Raw genomic sequence first — 27344 nt, forward strand, 5'->3', positions numbered from 1 at the left:
GGGAAGTGCAAGAGGCAGCTGATTGTGTGATCTCAACCTCAATGACAGAAGTCCATGAACTCCTCGCACTTGTTTGGAGGTAAGGTAGTAGAGGCAGGAGAAAGGCATTTAAGAAAATTAAGTAACTGAAGGTGAGAAACCAATTTGTGATAAGTGCTTCCTTTCAAGGAATCAGCTATCAGTGGTATAAGATGTTGAACACTTCTGCTATTTATGCGAAGGAAGTTAGTTGTACATCCTGTCTGTGACTTTCAGATATAGTGCTAAGAGGCAGCTTATCAGTAAGATTAAGAAGCCTTGCCCCACTGAGCGCTAAATTATTCTTGATGAGTTGTGCCTTGGGAAGCTTTTCTAAGTTTAAGGACTTGTATTAATGTCCATTGTTCTTATATTCTTGTTACATTTTTCAACCTGTATGCACGGTGGTTTGTTTGTTGTTGGGGTAAAAAAGCTTGTGGTGTCATGTGAATCCTAAGAAATACAATTCATATGAATTGCTTTTTATTTGACCAAATGGAAATATATTACATGTATACTATTAATTAAATCAAAACTAACTTTAGTTTTGCTATGTTTGGAATGAAAAGAATGAGATTAGCTGACATGAAACAATTTTTGAGCCTTTGTTGAGAACAAAAAATTGATATGTCTGCCCGAAACAAAAATAAAGGATTTATGTTTGATTTGTGCTAAAATATGTTCTGTTTAATGTCAAAATAGATTTCTGGATTTGGTGTGCCTGCTGAAGAGAGTTATGAGACATGGCAAAGTGATGGATAGGCAGTAATAAATGTCCCCTACTGTAATGGATTTCATTCTGGTTAGGTAAACAGACTCTCAATATTTTTGAGATGGCATGGTGGGTCAGTTCCATTTCCACCAAGTGGAAGATAAAGTAGTCGGTCCTCAATCAGAATATGTATTTGTGTTTACCAGGTGAGATGGATATGAGCTTGTTGGGTCAATGGGAAAAAAATACTTCAGTTGTATTCTACCATAATTCAGCACCATGGGGATAAAGCACAAAAAATGCAAAAATGATTGGCTAAAAATTGGAGAATGGGACTGCAGATACTTGAATATGCAGTTTGTTTTCCTGTGTTAAAATTTTCTTGTGCTAGTGTGCAAATATCAACTATTCAATTACTTGTGCAGAGAAACTAAAAATATCCTCTGTGCAGGAAACCAAGCCAACCAAAGAGCAGTCCGTCAGCTCAATTATAGTCTTTTTTGACTTGTCACATTGCAGAGATAAGAGTGAGAATAGTTGACAAGAGGCAAATTTCTTGATAATAGACCTGTATTATAAAAAGAGACACAATTCTAAAACTGTTAATGCAGCACATTTTGTTGCAGTTTCCACAAAAGATACTTAGTTATGTTAATTTATGTTACAAAATGATACAAATGTTGATTTTAACTTGTATTTTCTGGATTAAGACAACGTATTTCTTCGTTCAAATCCAAGCTGTGAAATTAATTTTGTTTTTACAGATTTTGGAAGATGAGTGCTTTGAAATTGTGAGAGAGATTAATGGGTTTCCCTAGGATCACGAGTTGAAAGATACATACCTGTGCTAAAAGGATTCCCTGTGATACATATTTCATTGCTGAAGTTTGGTCTGATCGCAATTTCTCTGCTTAACATTTTCTCTTGAATGTTCTTTTGTTAGTCTTCCTGTATTTGCTTTTTGTGTGGTTGCTTCTCAATCCTAGGCTCTTACAATTTCAGTGCAAAGAATCTCAAATTATAAATTAACTGCCAGTGGAGCTTTGGTTCAGGCTAGGGAAGTAAATTTTTTCTGCAGTCCCTGTATAATTGGAGAAACATAAACTGCGTTTCTGGAGAACTAATGAATCTCCAGAACATTGGTGAAGCTTGTCCTTTAAACATAGCTATTTTTTTAATGTAGCAATTTTCTTGGCTACCAACAACCAGAGTAATGGCAATAAACTTCAAAATCCCTTAAGATTGCCCTTCGTAGCTGATTTCCTGCGGATAAAGTTGAGCCTATTAGGTAAATGCGGCAGTTTTTCAAAGTTGGGGATCAGTTTACCTTGAGCATGGGTTAGGTGTAAATAATGCAGGTTGTAATTAAATAATTTGAATATGGGAAGGATTTAAGAAAAATGCTTTGTGTTGGTCCCTTCCCCTTCCTCTATCTTTTAAAGCCCTGGTCCTCAATAAAACCCTTACTTTCTTCCACCTTGGTCATTTCCCCATGGTATGAACCCTGTCTTTGCTCCCTCAAGCCCAAGGTGTACAGATTTTGGCTTATCTACAATTAGTTTATCCATTCATTGCCAAATTTGACTAAACCACATCAAGCATTATTGAGCCTTGTTTTCTTTTGCCAAAACGTTTCACCATGTCAGATTCATCCTGGAAAGCAAAGCAAACTGATGCCGACTTTTCATCGCTACTATCAGAATCTTGAAACGTCTTCCATTCCACCTTTACCTTGAACAAATATGAGGAGCAGATGGATTTTATTATTACCAAGTTAAGATGTGTTCATTTAATAGAAGTAAAATACTGCGGATGCTGGAAATCTGAAATAAAAACAGAAAATGCTGGAAAAACTCAGCAGATTTGGCAGCATCTGTGGAGAGAGAAACAGCTCTGAAGAAGAGTCATATGGACTCAACGATAACTCTGTTTCTCTCTCCACAGATGCTGCCAGACCTGCTGAGTTTTTCCAGCATTTTCTATTTTTATTTGAGATGTACTCACCTGTCTCTGCCACATCCTTCCCTTCCCCTTGTCCACCAAACCAGAGCTCTCCTGATGCTTCCTGACTGCCCCTGCTTTCAATTTGCCTCTTTCTCTAGATTCTTCTCTCTTTCCCTTGGTGCCTTCTTGCAACTGATTTTTGTCTGTGGGAGCCATCTCCTGGTCCCATGATCCCCTTCCCACCCCATCTCTTTTACTGGGCTTCTCTGTTAGTTGACATAGTAACTAGCTTCCTTTCTTCAGATACTGTCTGCATCCCCTGACAACCCTGACTCCACTCAAAGCCATCATCAACTCCCTTTCCAAACTTTCCAAAAATCATGTCTGACTCCTCTGACCTTGAAAAAGTACTTCCCCATGTCAAAACCTCCGCTTTCTTCGAGGTCCTTGGGCATATTGTTTCATCCCAAACCTGTAATCATTTTCCTTGCAACTGCATGTTTGAATCTCTTCAATCTGGTGTTACAATGACGAATGGAGTCTTAACTCAGGCTAGAGAAGTAATATTTTCTGCTGTAATAAGTTACATGACCTCCTCTATGACTGTGGTGATGATGCACTTTCTCTCCTTGTCATTTTTGATCTCTTTACGATCTTTTAGATGGATGACCATACCATCCTTCTTCAATACCTATCCTCCAGTGTCCAGTTGAGGGAAACTACCCTCGCTTGATTCTCTTTGCACAAATATTTTTTATTCATTTCTGGGATGTGAGCATCTCTGGCAAAGCCAGCATTTATTGTGCATTCCTAATTGTCCTTGGGAAGGTGGTAGTGAGCCACCTTCTGGAATTGCTATAGTCATTGTGCAGGTACACCCACAGTTTTGGAGGGAGGGAGTTCCTAGATTTTGACCCAGTGACAATGATGGAGAAGTGATATAGTTCTAATCCAGGATCATGTGTGTCTTGGGAACTTGTACGGGGACACCACCGCCTGTATCTGTTGCTCTTGTTCTTCGAGATGGTAGAGGTTGCAGATTTGAGAGATGTTGTTGAAGGAACCTTGGTGAGTTGCTGCAGTGCATCTTTGTAAATCAGGGGTGGACAAACCTTTTGGCCAGAGGCCTGATTTGGGTATGGAAATTGTATGGGAGGGCTGGCCATAAATGCTCAACAAATGAACAATTATAATGAAGAAAAGTAAACAAAAGGAAAAGTAAACCATTTACTATTACTTAAATTATATCATAATGCCTTACATATAATAAGGAAACCAAACATGCCCTTTTTCACACCATTTTGGCTTAATGTACTAATGTAGTTGGTCACGCCTCTTTACAATTACAAAATCCAGTGTCATTCTTGTTGTGGAAATCTACAATCAGGAACTGATATGCTGATCAGACACCTGGGATCTGTGGGGAGATTTTGTTGTACAGTATTTGAGGAGAGAAAATGGTTGCACACACAGGTGGAGTTAAACAAAAAAGTATTTTTTGTGCCACCTTGCAGATATTTGGGAACTTAGACTCGCTCAAGGAAGCATAAAACTCATCCAGTTTTGCTGGATTGCATTTTTCCTTGAAGGTGGAATCGTACTGTAGTCCAGTGAGCTCAAGTTGCAATTCATGTGGGGCTTTCTCATAACCAAATGACAATGGACAGACATTAGCTCCAGTGACTTCTGTCTTCTCAAAGTTGGAGAAACAATGAGAAAATTCTCCATGCAAGCCTGTTTGCTCTAAAGATACTTTCAAGTATTTCAGAGTGGAAAATGAACAAATTCTTTGCTCTTCATTTATTTTGAGAACAAGACTAACTTGGCCTTGAAAGCTTTCACACTGGAATGCAATTTGTGTGCAGACACATTCTTGCCTTGTAGCTTCACATTAAGTTCATTTAAATATGCCACAATATCATATCAATAGTGAGGCTGCATACCCAATTGGAATTTCTTAATTTGGGGAAATCATCTTTTCCCCTGCATCTCCAGAAAAGTGAGAATTTCATCTCTAAGCTCCCAGACTCAGTGTGTTACTTTTCCTAGGCTGAGCCAGTGGACTTTGGTATGATAAGATAAGAACATAAATAGGAACAGGCGTAGACCATTCGGCCCCTTGACCCTGCTCCGCCGTTCAATAAGATCATGGCTGATATCTTGTGTTTTGATTTCCACATTCCCATCTATCCCCTTTGATTCCCTTGCCTAATACAAATCTATCTACCTCTGCCTTAAATATTCAATGACCCTGCCTCTACCACCTTCTGAGGCAAAGTTGTAAAACCCTCAGAGAAAAAAATTCTCCTTACCTCTGTCCTAAAAGGACGACCCCTAATTTTAAAACAGTGCCCCCTGGTTCTGGACTCACCCACAAGAGGAAACATCCTTTCGATGTCCACCTTGTCAAGGCTGTTCAGGATCTTGTATACTTCAATCAAATCATCCTCACTCTTCTAAACTCCAGTGGAAACAATCCCAAGTCTGTCCAACCTTTCCTCATAAGACAACTCACTGATTCCAGGTATCAATCTAGTAAACCTCCGCTGAACCGCCTCCAATGCATTTACATCCTTCCTTTAAATAAAGAGACCAAAACTGCACACAATATTTGAGTTGTGGTCTCACCAATGCCCTGTATAACTGAAGCATAACATCCGTGCTTTTATGTCCATTCCCTCTCGTAATAAAGGATAGCATTCCTTTAGCCTTCTTAATTACTTGCTGTACCTGCATACTAACGTTTTGTGACTCATGTACTAGAACACCGAGATCGCTCTGCACCTCGGAATTATGTAGCCATTCTTCATTTAAGTAGTACTTTGCTTTTTTGTTCTTCCTGCCAAAGTGAACAACTTCACATTTTCCCACATTAAACTCCATTTGCCAGATCTTTGCCCACTCACTCAACCTATCTATATCCATCTGCAACCTCCTCCTGTCCTCTTCACAACATACTTTCCTACCTGTCTTTGTGTCGTCTGCAAATTTAGCTACAATGTCTTCACTCCCCTCATCTAAGTCATTGATGTAAATTATAAAAAGTTGAGGCCCCAGTACAGACCCTTGCCGTATCCTGCCAATCCAAAAAAAGACCCGTTTATGCATACGCTCAGCTTTCTGCCACCCAGCCAATCTTCAGTCCATACTATTATATTATCCTCTGCACCATGTGCTTTTATTTTCCATAATAACCTTTGATGTGGCACCATGTCAAATGCCTTTTGGAAATCCAATTACAGTACATTTACAGGCCCCCCCTTTATACACTGCGCATGTTACTCCTTCAAAAAACTCCTGTAAAACATGATTTTCCTTCCACAAAACCATGCTGACTCTTTCCTGTTGCCTTGAACTCTTCTTAGTGCCCAGCTATAGCCTCCTTGATGATCGATTCTAATAACTTCTCCACGACAGATGTCAAGCTAACTGCCTATAGTTTTCTGTTTTCTGCCTCCCTCCCTTCTTGAATAGAGGGGTTGTATTTGCTACTTTCCAACCTGATGGAACCTTTCCAGAATCTAGTGAGCTTCGGAAAATTAACACCAGCGTATCGACTACCTCATTAGCCACCTCTTTTAAGACCCTAGGATGTAGTCCACTGGGACCCGGAGACTTGCCAGCCTGCAACTCCATCAATTTGCTCAGTACTGTTTCCCTAGTGATTTCAATTTCACCAAGTCCCTTTCTCCTGTTCACCACCTGATTTGCAGCTACTACTGGAATTTTTTTGTATCCTCTATAGTGAACACAGAAGCAAAATATTTGTTCATCTCTTCTGCCATTTTGTTATTATCTACTATTAACTCCCCACTGACCACTCTCTAGAGGACCAACACTCACTCTACTTACGCTTTTCCTTTTTAAATACCTGTAGAAACTCTTGCTATTTTTTAAATATTTCTAGCTAGCTTCCTCTCATACTAAAGTAAGTCCTGGTGTTTAGCATCATTGTCTCAAGAAGGGAATTGAATTGCTGATGTTTCAGCCCCCTTGGTCTTAATAATTCATTATTTTCACCACTGTGTGAACAACATGATTGATGTCTAGGTTATTTTTGTAGTGGGTCCCCGATATATAGTACGGTGCAGAGAAATCACCTTTTTCTCAGGGTCACCTATTCATTTGTCCTGAATTCTTTTAAATGTCCTGCATTTTTCCTGTTAAATTTGCTGATCCAGTTTACTCCAGGGGAGCTTCAGATGTTTAATACAGTACAAATCAGATACTTTTATGCTTTTCGTTGATTCCATTGATAGAATTTGTTCTCTGATTTCAAATTTCTTAATTTCTCTGATTAAAGATAAAGAGCCGAGGTGTGTCTTTGTCGGGGCAACTATCGAGAGCAAATGGAAACATCATGAAACACTGTGCTTTCTTCAGCTCAGAAGCCAAGTAAATCAGCTCCACACGGCGCGTAATAGTTCTTTGTGACAAACTAATATTTTCACTTTTGTTTTGGCACTTGGGGCAGAGCATGCCAGCAATATTGACCCTGCATTCTTTCAAAAACTCCCTTTCTACAAAAGGCTTATTTTGTTTACCAATTTTTGAATGCCAGAGCATAACTTGCATTTGTAGTGACTTCCTGAGAACTCTGTCACGCAAAAATGTTTGCTGAGCTGAAAATAAATGGTGATTTTTCTCTGTTTTTCTTGTCCTTTTCATCAGCTGTTAAGTTATAGCCATAATTGGGACCTTTTGAGAAATGGTGATGCAAATTGAACTTCTTGAACACTGCAGTGCTATCCTGACAAAAGAGGCATACAGCCTTTGAGTCCACGTTTGTGGAAAAAATATTTTGTGTGCCATTCTTTGTTGGAAACCCAACACCATCGTACACTTTCCTTTTTTTTTGCAGCACTCATTATAGGGCGTAGCAAATTACTTTGTTTTGACAACACACTATGTGCCTAGTAAATTGGTAAGCTGTGGAAATTTTAGGTGGACAGACATTTCAAACTGAAATCAACTACTGACATAGTGCAGAAAATGAATTCTGTTATCAACAGCTACCATAAAAATTTGTTATGGCATTTATTGTGTATTCATCAGAATGGTCATCGACCTGAAACGTTAACACTCCTCTCTCCAAAGATGCTGCCTGACCTGCTAAGTACTTCCAACATTTTCTGTTTTTATTTGATTTCCAATATCTGCAGTACTTTGCTCTTGTCTTATCAATATAAATGCTGCTTTATTATGATCTACAGTATGGTGTTGCAAGAACCATCAAGGGGGCAAAAAAACAGTAAAGTGAAACAGGAGAGAGCAAAAGGCATCTCTGAGGCAGTCACCACATCTTCTATCCTCTCTCTACCTCTCCTTCCTAGAGCTGGAATTTAATAACCTCATGACACATTTTAAAAGAGAAGCTACCAAGTGCATCCAAAATCTGATTCACGCCTATTAGGGAACATGTTCCTAATTTTCAATTTTCTTGAAGCACAAAACCTTAATCTGAAACCACATACTCTTCATTTCCTATTACATTCATCAAACTTCGTCTAAAAAATTAAATCTTTGGTGCACATCTGGGAGGAACAGAAGATGCTTTTTCAGCTCTGATTTCTGGAAGTGCATAAATAGTTAATCATTGAGGTGTTCATCTCAATGTTAAACCAAGATATTGAAGGAGACCTTCAAATATGCATAACTTGGGACTCACTGCAGATGAGCATTTCATGCTTCAATATTTCAATCCTTTGTCCACCAAAAGAATTGTAGATCTAGTTTTGGCTGAGTCGATAAAACCCTCTACCCTCTGGTTCTTTTGCCAGTTACCTTAAATCTGTGTCCTCTGATAGCTGACCCTTCTGCCACCAGAAAGTTTCTCTTATTTACCTAATCAATACCCTTCATGATTTTGAAGACCTTTATTCCTAAATGCCCTTGACTTTCGCTGCTCTAACGAAAACAACCTCAGGTTTTCTCATTTCCCCACTTAACTGAAGTTCCGTGGTGCCATTATAAAATCAGAGTTGCTAATAGAGTCCGGCCCGCCAATCTTTCAAAACTTGTGCTGATTAGTCGTGAAAAACATAGGTCATGTGAGTTTCAGACTTTTTCTTCTTTGAACCAAACTGCTGAGTTTATCATTACATCAACTTCAAAATTCTTAATTTCAAGTATCGACATGTACCTGGTATTTATCTTGAACAGCAGCCAACTATAATACTTGTCAAAACAAAGATGGCGGCTCCCTTGATTACAGCCTGTGATGAGCTGAAGCTGTCTGCAGATCCATTTGAAAACTGATGCTTGTGACATATCCCGACTGGAACTAATTGAAATCCAAAATGACAGTGACATGAAGAGAGCTTTTGCAGAGCATAACCTTCTGATTAAAATATAAATATTAGTATAAAATATAAATATTAATATATAACTATGAAATATGTTCCCTCTCAGTCTTATCGAAATCTATCAAAACATGCCCTTTGGTTCATTGCACTGTTTGGCAGCACATATTGGTGAAAACAGCTTTTTTCAAGAATGAAGAACATCAAAACAAAATTAAGATAACTCCTGACAGATGGACATCTATCCAGAATACTCTGCGTCACTACATCTGTGTAAGCAAAAACAATGCCAGATATCTCAAATCAGTATAGTGGTGAGAAAGTAAGCTAAAAAAGTAGTCTTCTCATTTGAAGCTTGATCATAAGAATGCACACTTTTGATTAATAGCAAGATAAATTTCTAATGCTTTATCTTTCCAAAATGTTCTCACTGGCCCATGAATGAGAGAATTTGAAATGTGGCCCTTCATTCAAAAGTTGGACACCCCTGGGCTACAGGAATTTATAATATAAAAAGTTGACAGGATTCATGCACAGATGCAAGAGTTATAAAAATAGATGGGTAATCATTCTCTTGGGTGAAGACACTCTTCGATGTGTTACGATGCCAGTGCAGACTGAAGGTCCCTGGTTCAAATCCTGCCAGTACCCATGATACCAGACCTCAGTTAGAATCAGCAGCTTGAGTGAGGTAATGAGAAAAATGAGGAAACAGAACTATGAGTTGACAACTTTTTGTAAAGAGTATTAAAATTGAAGTGAAAAATAAGTTGAAGTTTTGAAATTACTGTGCATAATCTTGCAAAACCGAAAAGCAAATCAAGGCTGCAATAATCTAATAAGTAATCTTGAATGCACACGTATCTTGTGCTGCTCTCACTGCGTCTCCATGTGGTCTGGTCTCCTTTAATATGGGGGCTGTGCGCACTCTCCAAGAAAACCTGCCTCTGGTTATTGGTCAACTTCAGCTTACCTGGAAGTATTTCCATTGGCCTTGAACTACTTCTCTTGGAGCTGTCCATTGGTTGGATCTGCATTTTATTTTCACAACTACTGATGCCAATCAGCCAATTGTCAGGAAAAGTTGTGCATGTGAACTCAGCTCTCATGGCTTCTTTTGATGCATGCATGGTTTCTCTCACTGTTGCTTAGCATATGACTGCGGTGCTTTTCCTGGTGCAGCCGTGGGCCGGATTAGAAGCTCTGATGGGCCACCTCACTCTCCTTTTTAAGATCTTCTTAAAACCCATCTCTTTTATCAAATTGATTATTGCCCTTCTTGGTATCTGCTTTTCCTTTGATTTTAATTTTTTGCATTAAGCTTCTGCAAAGCACCTTTGGCAAGTTTTTCTATATTAAAGGTCCTGTCAATGCAAGTTGTTATGTATAATGAGCAATTTTCACAAAATCCGTGGATGAGATTATAAAATGAGGAATCCAGGGGTTGAGCATAACCTGAGTGGCAATTTGAGTTGGTAGTCTCTAGTGTATGTTACCACTTTAAACAATGCTGACAAGTTTATTTCATGCTACTGTTCTGCTTTCAAGCAGTGGAGAAATTTAGGTTTTGGTTGTGGGAAAGAGAGAGAAAGACATTCAAAGTTCTGAGAGAAGAACAAGTGGGATGAATTTATTCATTTTCAATCTGAGGATATGCATCTTAGAGGAACTGCATTTGAAAGAAGATGGAAGTTCTTCAAGTAATTTTTCCCTTTGATCTTTTTTAATCAGGATGTTAAAATAGTACTCATGCACTTGTGCTACCTGGAATCCATTTACCTTATGATGGTTGTTTGGTAATCTTAATGAATGGTTTGTTGTTGTATTTCTTTAATGGTTGTAAAATAACTGCATAGTGACAGACCAGGAATTACTGCAGCTTGTAATGAGATTCAAGTGAAATCATTTTTGACTCGTGGCATTTGTTTTTCTGCCCGTAATTTTATAGTACAAAGTTGCTTTTCCAAATTTTGATGCTTTGAGCTTCTAGTGATATAGTTGTGCTTAAAATGTAGGCTCTCAGAAAAGTAATAGCAACAATGGGGATTCTAATTATGGCTGTTATGGTTGGCGAGGAGGATGTCCATTTTAAATTTGTCTATTGTCTCTCTTGAGCTTTAGATGTGCTCCAAGAATCTACTGCATCAACGGTGTTTCAAGGTCATTGTGTGTACAAAAATAAGCTTTATATCTGTTTGCCCTACTCCCTAAGTAGCATTAAATACATATAAAATGGCATCAATTAAAAATTTGAATGTAATACCTTATAAAAGTGAAATAGATTTTTAATGAGATAAACCTATTAACATTGACATTTCTTTAAGAACAGATATTTATAGTTAATTTATTTACTGTGAAAACTTATTGAGACCACTGCTATTTCTAGAATTTTTTTTTTAAATGTGTTTTCTTCTTTGTCTGTTTTTCATATGAGAAGCAGGTTGCCTTTTCAGCCTGGGCTTGCCTCTTCTCCTGGCCTGCTTTGTGGATTGGTGTTTGGGGAGGGTGGAGGAGGGCAGGGTGAGTGTGTGTGCCCAGCTCATTCCCAGTCTCTGGGTTATTGCTCTCGCCCACTAGCTGGCCCAGATTCACCCACTCATGATCTCGCTCACACAGACTCTCTCTCGCTCATTCGCGCTCTCACCCACACAGACTCTTACCTGCACTCTCGCTCTCTCAGATGCTCACTCCCCACCTGGGCCTGAGAGGTTTGCACATCTTACCACAGAGGAGGAATTCGGAATGGTGTGAAGAGACGAGCTTCCTCACTTCACCCTAATTCGCCAGTGAGCCTATCAGCAGCAGCATGGGACAGAAACGGCCTGAGTTTGGAGGAGGAGCTCCTTGCAGGATCTTTCATTGAACTTACCCGTAGTTTGAACACTGGCGCTGTGGGCCAGATGCAGTGTCTTGGTGGGTCGGATTTGGCCTGCGGGCTGGGGGTTAGACAAGCCTGAGTTGAATCATGGCTGATCTATACCTTATCTACATTTACCTACCTTGTAATGCAAACAAATTCAGACATATTTGAAAAACTGTGTAGGTACAGCAAAATAGCACTCGCAATTTTACTCTCCTGACGTCAGAGGAAAGTGCAGAAAGACAAATAATGTCAAATTACATTGCTGATCTGTGTAAATAGACTGAGTTTAGCCTGCCTATGGCCAAAAGCAATTCATCAGTTTTAACACCAAACAGTACTGTTTCTACCTTAGCTTCTAGAAAATCCCCTTTTGAATGGGTCTTGTGCCATTGTAAACTACTTCATCTGTGTTAGTCTTGTCATAGAAATGGAGCATTAAATCACAATTATGCCAAGCCACCGTTGCGTAGCACTCTTCTCTTCATCACAGCTTTGTATTTGCTGCAAAATACTTTCACTTAATTGTAAATTATAAATAAATTGGCTGAGCCAGTGCTACCAATTATTATCCACAAAATCATGTTTGATTCCAGCTATGGGATAGCTTGTATAGAAACAAGTTAAGCTGCTGAAAAGAGCACATTCTGTTAGCCTTAAGTTATTTTGTACTGCTTTATTTTTATTCTAAACAAAGTAGATAAAAAGTAGAAAGCAGAATATTGCAGATGCTGGAAATCTGAAATAAAGACAGCAAATGTTACCAATACTCATGTTATGGCAGCTTCTGTGGAGAGGAACAGAGTTAATGTTTCAGGTCTATGACCTTTCATCAGAACTGGGGAATGTTAGAAATGTAATAGGCTTTGAGCAGGAGATGGGTAGTACAGGGAGAAAAGGAAGGTATGTGATAGGTTAGATTGCCAATCCTCCATGGTTGGCCTGGAGTCTCCAGGAATTGAAAATCAATCTCCCAGGATACTGCCACGTGCAACTCCGGAGATAGATCATAGGAATATTTAAAACAAAAATTTTCTTTAAACATTTCCCTTTGCCAGATATAATAATTTTGAAAATTGGAAAAAAAAGACTGTTTGTTTGGCTGACAGTCAAGCATTATCCAATTGACTATTGAGTCTTGTTGTTTTCCAATTGGTGTAGGAAGGCAGTGCCTCACAAGGACGGATGTGTTGGCTGACTAATGGCTGGAGTGTGGGGCTCATCATGTGTTGAAACATCCAGGAATGCATTTAATTTAGTTGGATAGGCTTGGGTTGTTTTCGTTGGAGCAGAGAAGACTGAGGGGTGACCTGATCGAGGTGTACAAGATTATGAGGGGCATGGACAGGGTGTATAGGGAGCAGCTGTTCCCCTTAGTTGAAGGGTCAGTATTGAGGGGGCATAAGTTCAAGGTGAGAGGCAGGAGGTTTAGGGGGGATGTGAGGAAAAACTTTTTGACCCAGAGGGTGGTGACGGTCTGGAATGCACTGACTGGGAGGGTGGTGGAGGTGGGTTGCCTCACATCCTTTAAAAAGTACCTGGATGAGCACTTGGCATGTCATAACGTTCAAGGCCAAGTGCTGGTAAATGGGATTAGGTAGGTAGGTCAGGTGTTTCTCACGTGTTGGTGCAGACTCGATGGGCTGAAGGGCCTCTTCTGCACTGTGATTCTGTGATAATCACAGTTGGCAACCCACTTGGTAGGGTGGAAGACTGGAGGGATTGAATGTCTTTTTTTTTGTTTCTTTTCTTACCCCATTACCATTCCCTTTGGCCCTGGAAGACTAACTCTTTTGCCCTTCAATCTCTCCACACTATCACAGACTTCCTTTTGTTCTTGAACCACCCACCCCTTGCTCAAATTCTGTTGCATCTTTGACCTTTCATCAGAACTATAGAAAGTTACAGACCTGAAATATTAACTCTGTTTCTCTCCACAGATGCTGCCATAACCTGCTGCATATTTCCAACGTTTTCTGTTGTTTTTCAGATTTAAAATGTAGGTGAGGATTTTTTTTGTCTCTGGCAATTTAGGTAACACAATTTAGTGATGCAAGTTACTTTGAGTAAAGAAGCATTTTAGTCCATTCTGTGTAATTGTTCCTGCAGTGGTGAAATGCCAACCTCTCAATGAGAAATTTCAGGAATGTTTGTGTTCCTGACCAGAAGTAGTAGTCCAATTTACCAGGTACCAGTGATCCATGTGCTTCTATATGCTTCGGAGACTTGGACAACCTACAGCAAGCACCTTCAAAAGCACTGGAGAAATGGAGAAGGCTCATTCGGGAAGGCATGAAACACCTGGAGAGACTTTGTTGGGAGCATGCAGAGGTGAAGTTGAGGCATTGGAGGGACCACACAAACCTCCAAACAACCCATCTAGCCAATCCTTCAAGCATCATCTTTCCCACATTTGGCAGAGTCTGCAGATTGCACATCGAACTTATCAGTCATTTCAGAACCCATCAAATCGGAGTGGAAGCAAGTCATCCTCAATCTCGAGGGACTGCCAAAGAAGTAGCAGTAGTCTGATGGTAAAGGAAGAAATGCTTGCATTTTATGTAGCATCTTACGTGACCACAGGCTGTCCCAGTGAAGTACTTTTGAAGTGTAGTGACTGTAATAATGTAGCAGCTTATTTGTACATAGCAAGCTCCCGCAAGCAGCACTGTGATAATGACCAGATCATCTGTTTTGTGATGTCGATTGAGGGATAAATATTGGCCAGAGGACACCAAGGATAACTCCTCACTCCTCTCCAAAGTAGTGCCCATGGATCTTTGCATCCATCTGATCTTATTGAATGGCAAAAGCAGGCTTAAGGAGTTGAATAGCCTACGGATGGAGATGGCAGGATGACGCAGTGCCGTGCTGTGGTCTGGTATTGTTATGGCAGCATTGTATGTGATTTTGTGATCATGATTTATTACTTGCGGATTTCATGATCTTTGGAAGAAACTAGTATTTACCAGTGGAAAATATTTTTCCCCATAAGAAAGGTTAAGAAATAAGTTAGGAAAAATTCAACATGAGTCACCTTTTATAGTTTCCTTATGTTTGCTAATGCCTAGTTATGAGGTGGCATTGATGGAAGGACTTTTGGAAAAGAATCCTGATCAGGGTACACTGCAATCCCATTTACCTAGAGAGAAGAAAGTTGCAGTATGTCATTATTGTGTCCATTTGGTATATTTCCATTAAAGTGGATCTGACATATCACCTCGAGCTGTCGTCAGAGGACTTAAAAATTGTACAAAAGAAATGATTGACATCTTGAAGTATTCAGATCACAAAATTAGCCTTCAGTACCTTTACAATATGTAAAACTTACCCTGCAAAAGTTTCTACTGCAACACTTGAAATAAATGCTAAATACTTGTTCATTTTGGATAAGCCTCGAGGCACTGACCTGAAAAATATTTGCTGCCTTGGTGACCTTAACAGTGGCTAAATTGAAGCTGGTTGTGACTTAGCCAAGGTAATAAATTTCATATACATGGAAGAATTGTTCAGAACTTGATGTTTTGGAATTCTAAATCGTTGGGCATGTGATTTCAACTCATTTATATGGCATGTGCATACGCACCTTAACCTTCTGTGCATTTTGTTGATAGAACGGAAAACCAAAAAGCAGCGTGTGTGAATGTTTTTTGATTGTCATGTGCTTTACTTCCATAGTTACTGCTTGTTGGTTATCTGGGAAATTGATGTTTAACATGGTTTAACACAGCATCATGGGAACACCAGCAACATTCTACAGAGAACGGAGGTGTCATTGACAACAGTTTTACCAGCAACAGTTCCAGGCCAACAAGAGAAAAGCAAGCTCAACTAGCTATTGAGTAACTCCAAAAGAACACATCATGGCAATTGCCAAACAGCAGCCAACCATATTCTGGATAGAGAGCAAGCGTGGCTGTGGCGAGTCCCATGGGTGTCAACTGTCAATGTATCCGTAATTACATTGTCAAGGCCCAATAACAATCTCCTTGTTGACTGGCAATTGCATTGTATAGCTCAGTGAAGCTTGTAGAAGCTCCTATTTATGACCATTTACTGTGAAATAAAAAGGGTTTCACTCAAAAAAAACAGGAGATGGACATTGGTTCACAGCTGTAACACTCCAGTGTGGAAGGGGCTGGGAGAGTCTGCTACGTTGCAGAGCTGTCTTGAGAATAAACCTGCTTGAGGTAAAAGACTAGCTTTGACTCATTCTTCCATGACATGGACTTATTGTGAGTAACATCAATATTCTCAGCAACTACTTTGAAGCAAAGTACTTTTTGAAGCTGTGGGACAAAAATCTACAAGCTGCACTGAGACCTGCTCTGTGCGATTAATTTATGCCAAAATTCCAAATTGTGATGAAAGGGAGAGACTGCAAAATTTTGTACTGAGCAGTGGTGGATGTTAGAACAACAACTTCTATTATTTTATTTCCTTTAACATAATAACACATCCAAGGGCCCTTCACAGGAGCATTATAAAACAAAATAATGGAATGATATTTACAATTTTCTAATCCAAAGGCATAATTCCCAATTCTAAAATCTCTCATTATGACCATAGTATTTTTGCTAAATGCTTCCATATTTGTCGATCCTTGTACTCGAACTGCTGCACCATCTCATCAGCCATGTCAGCATCTTGCCACAGGGCAAAATAATCTGAATTAACAAAACACAAGACCAACCACATAAGGAGATATTAGGTCAAATGATCAAAAGCTTTGTCAAAGAGAGAGGTTTTAAGAAGGGTCTTAACGCAGGAAAGGCTTCTGTAGAGGCTGAGATGTAGGGAACAAATTCCACAGCTAGGGGCCTTGGCAGCTGAAGGTATGGCCACCGATGATGGAGCGATTAAAATTGGGATGCTCAAGGTGCCAAAATTACATGAGCGCTGACATTTCAGAGGGTTGTGCAGTTGGAAGAGATTACAGAAAAAGGGAGCAGTGAGGACATGAAGGGATTTGAAAACAAGGATTAGAATTTTAAAATCGGACTTTCCTTGACTGGGAGCCAGTGTCGGTCAGCAAGCACAGGGGTGCTCTGTGAACAGGACTTGGTGCGAGTTAGGATAGCATAGCTTTGGATGACCTCAAGTTTACAGAAGGTAGAATGCGGGAGACCAGCCAGGAGTGTGTTGGAATAATCAACTCTAGAGGTGCCCTCAGCATCCTCCTTCACAATAGTGAAGCATAGGCAACTTATGCAAGCCAAGAAAAGCAGTTGAACAGCTTCCACCTCCACTGCCTCAGGTGAATACTGAGCATCCTCTGGCAAAACAGTGTGCTGAATTTGGCAATACACCAGCGTGCAGGGATGCCCAGCATGTTTGCCCTCTTGAGTGAGTGGTGACTCTGTTAGCTGGGTTGTGTGAGCCGAATGGATTTCAGCCGCATCCCCAAAGACATGCTCTATGGTGAGCTTGCTATCTGCATGAGACCAATGAGTTGCTCACGTCTGCAATACAAGGATGTCTGCAAATGAGACTTCAAGTTAACTGGGATCGGAGTCGATGCATGGGAAGTCCTTGCTGCTGACTGGAATGCCTGGAGACAAGCAGTCAGGAAGAGTGTGGAAAAAGCAGAAGACAAAAGAAATGACCAGATGGCGGAAAAGAGAGCCTGCTGGAAGGAAAAACCATCAGTTGACCTTAGGCCACTGCTGTTCATTGTGCCAGCTATGGAAGGGATTGCCACATGCGAAACAGCTACAACAGACAATGTTCAGTACGGAAGGGATATACACCCTGGGCACAGTCCATCGTCCCGAGACTGACTGGTGCCTGCCTGCCTGAGAGGCACCAATGGCATGAATTAGAGTTTCAGCAGCAGATAAGCTGAGACAGATGAAATTGGGAAATGTTACAAAGGTGGAAATAGGTGGTCTTGGTGATGGTAAGAGTATATGGCAGGAAGCTCATTTCAGGATCAAATATGACACCAAGGTCTTCTAAATCTACCATTATAATGATTTATTCCCTTCTCCTTCATATGCTTGTCTAGCGTCTCCTCCTTAAATGCACCTATACTATTCACTTCAACCACTTCCTGTGGTAGTGAGCTCCAAACTCTTACCAGCCTTTGAGTGAAGAAGTTTCTTCTGAGTTCTCTGTTGGATTTCTTGGTGACTCTTTTCTTGATGGCCTCCAGTTATGCTCTTCCCCACATGTTTCTCTATCAAAATCTTTCATAATTTTAAAGATCTATTAGGTCACCCCTCAGCCTTTTTTTTCAAGAAAAAAGAAATGCAGCCTATATACCCATGCATTTTGGGTATCACCCTTGCCTCTCTGTACCCTCTCCAGTGCCTCTATTCATTTTTTAATATGGCTGCATGTTGTACTGAATGTTCAGTACAGGTTTAGCATAATTTCCCTCTTTTTCAATTCTATTCCTGCTAGAAATAAAGGCTAGTGTGTTTATAACATCAGTTGTGGAAAATTACTGGACTCTATCATTGGAAAAGGAGGGTATGAGAATGGTGGATAGGAGAGTGTCTGTGGATGTTACCTGTATGGACTGCTGGAAGGTATTTGTTAAGGTTCTGCAGAGGAGATTTTTCACAAAATGAAAGCACATGGCAATGGAGGGAATCTTGTGACATATGTTGGTAATTGGTTGGCAGATACATGACAGAGTAGGGATAAAGGAGATGTTCTCATTGGTGGGATATGACAAAAGGCATGCAGCGGTCTAAGGAACTGTAATGAGACTTCTGCTTGTCAGAATTTATACCAGTGACTAGCATGAAGGAATAAAGAGCTGTACATCTAAATTGGCAGATGACACTAAGTTAGGCATAGTATGTTGTATAGGTGGGAGCAGAAAGTTACAAAGGTACAAGCAGAATCTGGGCAGATCTATAATGCATGCAGCTCTATGTGGGGAAGTATGAGGCTATCCACTTTGGACCCAAGAGACAAATTGTGATGTTTTCTTCATGGTGAGACACCAGGAGTCTTGGAAGAATAAAAGGTGTTAATTCTACATGTATGCAAATCATTCTGATACAGAAGGTAAACAGACTGTTGGAATGTTAGTCTTTATCTCGAGGGGTTGGAATGCAAACATGAGAAAGCAATTGTTTGGTTGCACAGATCATTGGTTAGACCCCAGTTGGATTACTGCATTCAATTTTGAGCAGCGAATCTTTTTTATATATATATATGTATTGATCTTAAAGGGGGGTACATCTCCAATTCTCCATAACGATACTGGATTTAGTGTTGAATTAGGACAGGTTGCATAGATTTGGTTTGTATTCACTTGAGTTTAGACGGGGGAATGGCGATCAAGTTGCAGTGTTTATAATTATTTGGAGATTTGATAGGGTAGCTGCAGTGAAACTCTTTTTCCCTAGTGGGGATTTCGAGGCCAAGGAGGCATAATCTTTAAATTAGAACTAGGCCATTTAGGAGTGAAAGGAAGAAGCACATTTTGCACACACAGGGTAGTGGAAATCTGGAATTATTTCCTCCAAAAGGCTGTGGATGTTGAGTCAATTGAAATTTAAGACTGAGATCTGTTGATTTTTGTTAGTTCAAGGTATTGGGTTTCAGCAGAAAAGTAGGTTGTTTGGCCCATTGTGCATGTGCTGGCTCTTTGAAAGCTATCCAGAAAGTTCCACACCCTGCTTTTTCCCCTTAACCCTGCAAATTTTTCCTTTAGAAATACATGCTTAGCTCCCTTTTGAAAGTTACTTCCGCTTAAATCTGCTTCCATCACCCTTTTAGGGTAAAAGCAAAAAAACTGCGGATGCTGGAATTCCAAAACAAAAATAAAAATACCTGGAAAAACTCAGCAGGTCTGACAGCATCTGCGGAGAGGAACGCGGTTAACATTTCGAGTCCTTATGACTCTTCAACAGGACTAAGGAAAAATAGAAAAGACGTGAAATATAAGCTGGTTTTGGAGGGGGGGGGAGATGGGTGGGACAGGTAGAGCTGGATAGAGGGCCAGTGATAGGTGGAGATAGCCAAAAGATGTCATAGACAAAAGGATAAAGAGGTGTTGAAGGTGGTGATATTATCTAAGGAATGTGATAATAGGTGACATTAAGGGTAGAAAGCAGGACAAGCAAGGTACAGATAGCCCTAGTGGGGGTGGGTTGTGGGGAAGGGATCGAAATAGGCTAAAAGGTAGAGATAAAACAATGGATGGAAATACATTTAAAAATAATGGAAATAGGTGGGAAAAGAAAAATATATATAAATTATTGGAAAAAAAGGGGATCGGAAAGGGGTGGGGGTGGGGGTACTGCATTCCAGATCATAACTGCTTGCTGCATTTTATTTAAAAAAAAATTCTCCTCCTCTCCTGCCCCTGATCTTTTGCCAATTATCTTAAATTTGTGCCCTCTGCCCTTGGATTTTTTATATGGGGATGAGAATTCAGTTGTTTAATGCCAGAGAATTGCTTGTGAGGAGTGAAACTGTAGCAATAATTTGAATAAATGTACTGGAACCACAAAAATAGGAGGGAAGTCTCCTAAGCACTGTGAGGAATTCTGGAGAAGCTGAGTACACAGTTGACTGTGCTGGAGTCTAATGCTAATATTGAAGAAAATTTATAAATTGATGTCCCGTGCACAAGCAATTAATAGTGAGGGGAAAAGCAGAATATAAAGGTTTCCTGTCAGATTTTTCATCACTAGCTTGATAACAAAAGCAGTGGTAATTTTGTGTTTAGTGTTGTTATGGGGAGAGGTAGGTCAATAGGTTTTTTTATTGAATTACTAAACATATGTTTTTCTGTCCTTCAGTTTGAGTCCAACTAAATCATTGAAAAGAATTCTGGATGCTAAGATGTGAAAGCCATTTTGCTACACTCTGGAATGGATCGAAACAAAAGGAATTCGATAGCGGGTTTACCATCAAGACATGAACGATTGGAAGATTTTGATGGCAATAGGGAAGGTGGTGTTGCTCAATCAGGGACAGTGTTCCCTTCATCATACAGAGCCCTGAGTAGTGCTGTCTCCAGACTTACTAGGCTTGATGATTTCATCTGTGAGAAAATAGGATCTGGATTTTTCTCTGAAGTCTACAAGGTTAGTTGGTGCATGTTAGTACTCTCATTCTGTAAAATATAACTGGCAGTGAAAGACCTATAATCTCTTATGAAATGTGATCATTTTTAAAAACTGCCCACCCCTTCCTTATTTATGCTGTTAAACAATACTGTTTGGAGGCCAACCAAAGGGAATGGGGGAATGGATAGTATGAATTCATGTTTCTCAATGGCAGTTGTGTAATTTGTTGTTGATCAAGAAGGATGAAGCCTAGTCTTCATATGTGAAATATTTTGAAACCTCAATTAGAACTGATGAAACTTAAAAGAAAATGCATGGCTAATGTTCTCTATTGTAGACTAAAGCAAGTGCTTTAACGATTTGGCTCCTGGGTGATGGTCAAACCACGTGGCATATTATTGTGTTTGCCATGCTTAATGTCCCTTTGATCAGGATATATATTACTGAAAGCAAAGGCATGGCAAACACAATAATATGCCACATGGTTTGTCCATCACCCAGGAGCCAAATCATTAAAGCACTTGCTTTAGTCTACAATAGACAACATTAGCCATGCTTTTCTTTTAAGTTTCATATTACTGGATGCAAAAGCAAAATATGGCAGATGCTGGAAAACAAAAATAAAAACAAAATGCTGGAAATACTGAGCGGGTCACGCAGCATCTGTGGAGAGAAAAACAATCGACGTTTCAGATGTGTGGGGTTCTGATGAAAGGTCACAGACTTAAAATGTTAACTCTGTTTTTCCCTCCACAGATGCTGCCTGATCTCAGTATTTCCAGCATTTTCTATTTTTGATTTTTATATATTATCAGAAACTGAAATAAGATTTGAATTTCAGCAGTCAGTCTCTGTAAAACTAACCACTTGTAAAGAACTCTTATAATTTTATCTATTTTGCTTTTTTGGTGAAATAATAGTTATCTTTTATAGCCTATTAGCACTTTCTAAAATTGCCCAGGGTTTAAAGTGGCCACCCTGCTGCCTGGGTTAATACCTACTGTATACTCTTGTGTGCTCCTAGGCTGCTGCTTTCTCCTCCTGCTGCACTGACTTGGCCAGTATACCCATGCTGCCTGGTTTAAAAAAAAAATTACTGAATACTGCTCAGTTCTCACTGTTGGGCTGATAGTTTGCATTCTTTCATTCACATAGCTCATTCGCTCCCGATCTGATTTGGAGTAACTTTTTGATTTGACTGTGCAGCTGCAAAATGCTGATTAATGGCTCAATGGGAATACAAGTTGACTTTTCTCCCTGAAACAATTTGCTAATGTTGATTGATCTTTTTCTTGGTGGCAGGGAGGATGGATGGTAGGATGTGGTTGGGTAGCCCGGCTCTAAACATAGATGTTTGATCTATTAGTGATTTATACTTATAATATGCTCTGTTTTATGCCCTCTACTTTTTTTTAACTAAAATTAGAAAATGAAGGAAATTATGAAACCTAGTATTTTCTCCCACTATAGCTAGACCACATAGTTACACCTAATGCTCCTGTAAAACAGGCATTAGTTGCTGTACAGGCCTGTTGAGCATTCTACATTCACTGTGGAATAGAATGTGGATTGAACTAGCATTCCACCACTCATTTGTAACGTACAAGCTTTTTAATATGACATTTGGTGGCAGTGTACTGTTTCCTAACTTAACCAGAGATTTCAGTCATATGATCAGTATGTTCTACTATGCAAAGTGGTCAGTCTGGTTTTTCTGAAATCTTTGTTTTGTGAATGCAAATTTGAATTAGCAACAGCAACGTTTAGTGACATTGGCAGTGTTCCACTACTAGCTAGTCCACAGCAAAGTGACAAGGTCTGAGGCCCATTGTGTTTCGAGTTTCTTTTATTGTTTTCCTTAACCTTTCCATCTGTGTGTGAAATATAATTTTCTTTTGTGATCGAAGATGAACTTCTGAGATTTAAATTAGGTATTGTGCAAAATTTACCAGTACAGTTTGTGACACTTATTCCATGATATAGGGAAAGAACAGGGGACTGGGATTAATTGGTTAGCACTACCAAAGAGATGGTACAGGCAAAATGGGTCAGATAGTCTCTTTCTGTGCATATCATTTGAATTCTATGCATCTGCTTCATTGAAACAGCAGGACTAGCAACACAGCTTTGAATAAGCACATATATTTTGTACACAAATCCACTTTGGACCACCTTGCATTTTACAAAGTGTACACAAAATTAATTTTCTTATGGCATTGAGATAAATACCATATTCGTGACTTAACTTTTTTTTTTGTTTTGAGATAGTGTTTTATATAGGTTTTATGGAGCGGTTCCATTAATTTGTAAATTAGGAAAGGTTAGGTATTCACATTTTTAAATGAGCTATTGCAACTGAATTTGTTCAATCCCCTTCCTAGATAAGTACCTATAGATTTTGATGGACCTCCCCCATAGAAATCACCTGAGAGTTGTGATTTAGTCCATAAATTACCGAGTAGTCCACGAAATTACTGGCATTTTTAGACTGACTTCTTTGATGAAAACAAAACATAAAAATCATCAGTGTATAAATATTGGAGCACTAAAGCCATTTAAACGCGTACACCGGTCCTTCAAATCTGATGGGACTTAAACCCACTAGGTCAAGACTCCAATAGATACTGATACTTGCATGCAGCACTGAGGGCATGCTGCATTGTCGAAGGTGCTGCTTTTCAAATAGTGTTAAATTGGCCCCTTGTGGTCCCTTGGTTGGAAGGGAAGAGATCAAATGACACTATTCGCAGAAGAGCAAGGGAATTCTCCTGGTGTCCTAGCCAACATTTATGACTTACGCCACCACCAAAAAGTCAGGTCATCAATTAATTTATCCCATTGCTTTTTGTGGGCCCTTCCAGTGTGCAAATTGGGTGCCATGTTCCCTAGATTACAACAGTGCACTTTAAATGTATTTAATTGCCTCTAAAGCACTTTGGCACTTCCTGAGGTTGTGAAAGGCGCTATAGAAATACAAGTTCTGTCCATGACCTGGATTCTGAAGCTTATCCATAGCAATTAAAACCATAAAATCAGAGTAAATTATAGCATGGTTATGGTGGCATATGGTTATGTCACTGGCTTAGTAATCCAGAAGTAAAAACAGAACATGCTGGAAATAGTCAGCAGGTCTGGCAGCAGCTGTGGAGAGAGAAACAGAGTTAATGTTTTCAGGTTTGTCACCTTTCATCAGGAAGATTATTGGGTGGTGGGGTGCGGGGGTGTCCTGTATACTTGAGGGGTGAAAACCCCTGTTGCCTTTGCGATCTTCACCACTACCATCACCAGGCGCCCCCCCCCCCCCCCCCCCCCCCCCCCCCCCCCCAACAATCACCCCACCCAATTAAGTTCAGGGCGGGAAGGGTTGAGGACAGCCCTCCTGCCCATAAGCCAATTGAGACCCTTATGTTCACTGATGTCCTTCAGTGAAGCAAATCTACTGTCCTTAACTGATCTTGCCAATATGTGACCCCAAACTCACAGCAGCCCTCTGAAATGGCCTAGCAAGCTGCTCTGTTGTATGAAACTATTATAAAAAAAATTAAGAAAACCAGTTGGACCAGAAGACATCAACCTAGGCACTCGACACATCCAGCCCAGTTTACCCTGGATATTCTTCCTCACGAGCATTCAGAGACTTGTGTCAAAATTGAGAGAGCTGTCCCACACACTAGTCAAGTGACATCCTTATATAGTCATGCTATATAAGAGCCAATGTGGTTGGCTCTTAAAAGGTGCCCTCTGAGCAAGGGTAATTAGGGATGGACAATAAATGCTGGCCTAACCAGTGGTGCCCAGATCCTATGAACAAATTTAAAAAAAAAACTCTCAGAATCATACCTTACTGCCAATGTCCCAGACTCCTCAAATGCTATCCCTCATTATGACTATCCCACCAGCAGGACATACCCACCAGAGGTAGCAGCACAGTGGTATGCTGTTTGGAGAGAGTACCCTTGGAAGTCCTAAACATTGACTCTAACCCTATGAAGCCTTATGGCATCAGGTCAAACCTGGACAAGGAAAGCTCCTGATTACCACTTGGTGCTCTCCCTCAGCTGATGAATGAGTACTTATCCACCACTTGAAAAAAACACTGAGGGTAACATCGGCACGGAATGGACTCTGGGTGGAGGTTTCGATGTTCATTACCAAAAGTGACTCAATAGTACCACTGCTGACCAAGCTAGCGGAGTCCTGAAGGAAATAGCTGCCGCACTGGTCTTGTGGCAAGTGGTGAGAAAACCAGCACACAAAAAAACTATTTGACTGTGTTCTCATTAATCTACTTGTTGCAGCTGTATCTGTCCATGATCGTGTTGGTTGGTGTGACCACTGCACAGGCCTTGTGGAGATGAAGTTCCAACATCGCACTGAGGACACCCTCCATCATACTGTGTGGCAATTCCACCATGCTAAATGGGATAGATTCAGAATAGATTTATCAACTCAAAATTGGCATCTATTCTGGCCGTTAACAACAGGGAGGAGGAGGCTCCGTTAACATCCCACCATTAATGATAATGGAGCCAAGCATATGAGTGCAAAGATAAGGCTGAAGAGTTTTCAGCCATTTTCAACCAGAAGCGCCAAGTGGATGAACCATCTTTTCCTCCTTCTGAGGTCCCCACCATGACAAAAGAGTCTTCTGATTCGATTTATTCCCTGTTATACCAAGAAATTGCTGAATGCAGCAGATACAGCAAAGGCCTCTTTTATGGCACGAGTTGTTGTATTCTGGTAAGTGTTCCCTAATACACTGAAAAGCTGTTTAGTTGTCTCAAAGCTTTTCAGTGTATTAGTAAATAGTGTTGCAGGGTGGGTGAGGAAAGAGGGTAGGGTGGGCAAGAGAGTCGTTGGAGTGGGGCAGAGGTGGGTCAGGTTGGGGTGATGGGGGAGGTGGAGGTGGGGTGCGTTGTCAGTTGTACAGTTACCCAGGATTTTTCTATCTGACATTTCCTGGATAACTTTTCAAGTATATAAGTCAGAACCACCCAACTCTAACTCAGAGTTGAGATTTTTTTGGAGTGTACAAGGAAGCTGGGGAATTGCCCATTGGAAGCTCCAACTTCCTGGGCATTTCCCACAGAGTCAGTGTGTTGGGATTTCTGAGGGGTCCCGTAGAGTAGTTTGGGGTTACGTTCGGTCTCCGACGGTTGGGTGACCAGAGAATTTGGGCCCTAATTTGGTTGATACTTTGGGTGCAGTATGCACTAAAGTGCTGATTATTGGAAGATATACTCTTTTCGATGAAACATTAAATAGAGGTCCTGCTAACTGAGCTGGCAGACATAAAAGATTTCCTGGCACTATGCAAAGAGTAGAAGGGAATTCTCCTAACTTCCTAGCAAATATTACCTCCCTCAGTCAACACTTCTACCGTAACCAATCTTATTTACTGTTTATAAGAAAATAAAAACTAGGAGCAGGAATAGACAATTCAGCCCCCCGAGCCTGCCCCGCCATTTAATACGATCATGGCTGATCTCATTTCAGCCTCAACTCCAATTTCCCGCCCTCTCCCCATAACCTTTCAACCCATTACTAATTAAAAATCTGCTTATCTCCTCAAATTTATTCAGCTTCCCGGCATCCACTGCATTCTGAGGCAATGAATTCCACAGATTCGCGACCCTTTGAGAAAAGTAATTCCTCCTCATCTCTGATTTAAATCTACCACCCCTTAGCCTAAAACTATGGCCTCTCATCTCTCATTCTAGAATGCTCCAGAAGGGAAAACATCCGCTCCGCGTCTACTTTGTCTATCCCCTTTAGCAGCTTATATACCTCAATTGGATCTCCTCTCATCCTTCTAAACTCTAGCGAATATAGGCCTAAACTGGTCAATCTCTCCTTATAAGACAAGCCCCTCATCTCTGGAATCAATCTAGCGAACCTCCTCTGAACCACCTCCAATGCAACTACATCCTTCCTCAAGTAAGGGGACCAAAACTGTGCACAGTACTTCAAGTGCGGTCTCACCAATGCCTTGTACAGTTGCAACAACACGTCCCTATTTTTATACTCTATTCCTTTAGCAATAAATGCCAAAATTCCATTTGCCTTCCTTATTATCTGCTGTACCTGCATACTAGCTTTCAGCGATTCATGACCTTGCTGTATACAGTTGGCTCCTATGTTTTCCTATTCTAACAGTTATTGCATTGCTAAATTAATTAATTGTTTAAGAAATATCATTGTGACAATTAGATGTTCCATGGGCACAAAAACCTGCCCTTTGATATCTTTTTTCTCTCTTATTGATTTGTTTTCTTTGTCTGTATACAAAAAATAAATGTTGTAACTGTAAAAATTGAAACTGTTACCATAGAACGGTACAGTTTTTTATAGAATCATATAATAGAATCATCGGCTCTTTCGAAGATCAACCAGTTTAGTCCCACTTTCCCGCTCTTCCTTTTATATCTTTTTTTTTTCCCCTGTAAGTGTTTATCTGTTTCCTTTTCAAAGAT

At 40.2% G+C, this 27344-nt stretch overlaps 1 protein-coding gene across 6 annotated transcripts in view; it reads left to right on the forward strand.

The window, feature by feature from the left end:
- The window catches only part of tesk2 (testis associated actin remodelling kinase 2), a 122665-nt gene that overhangs the window by 13031 nt on the left and 82290 nt on the right, over nucleotides 1–27344 (forward strand). For 2 of the 6 annotated variants that reach the window (XM_078561000.1, XM_078561002.1), the window contains exon 2: nucleotides 20602–20889. The exons of 1 other annotated variant lie outside the window; for it this stretch is intronic. In XM_078561000.1, the coding sequence (XP_078417126.1) occupies nucleotides 20674–20889 (216 nt within the window). In that variant the 5' untranslated portion in view covers nucleotides 20602–20673. Of the gene's footprint in view, nucleotides 1–13776; nucleotides 13840–20601; nucleotides 20890–24328; nucleotides 25108–27344 lie in introns of those variants that run through there. 3 more of the 6 variants (XM_078561003.1, XM_078561004.1, XM_078561006.1) reach the window with 3 other exon arrangements.

This window comes from Cetorhinus maximus, chromosome 17, assembly GCF_964194155.1.
Source record: "Cetorhinus maximus chromosome 17, sCetMax3.hap1.1, whole genome shotgun sequence".
NCBI lineage: Eukaryota > Metazoa > Chordata > Chondrichthyes > Lamniformes > Cetorhinidae > Cetorhinus > Cetorhinus maximus.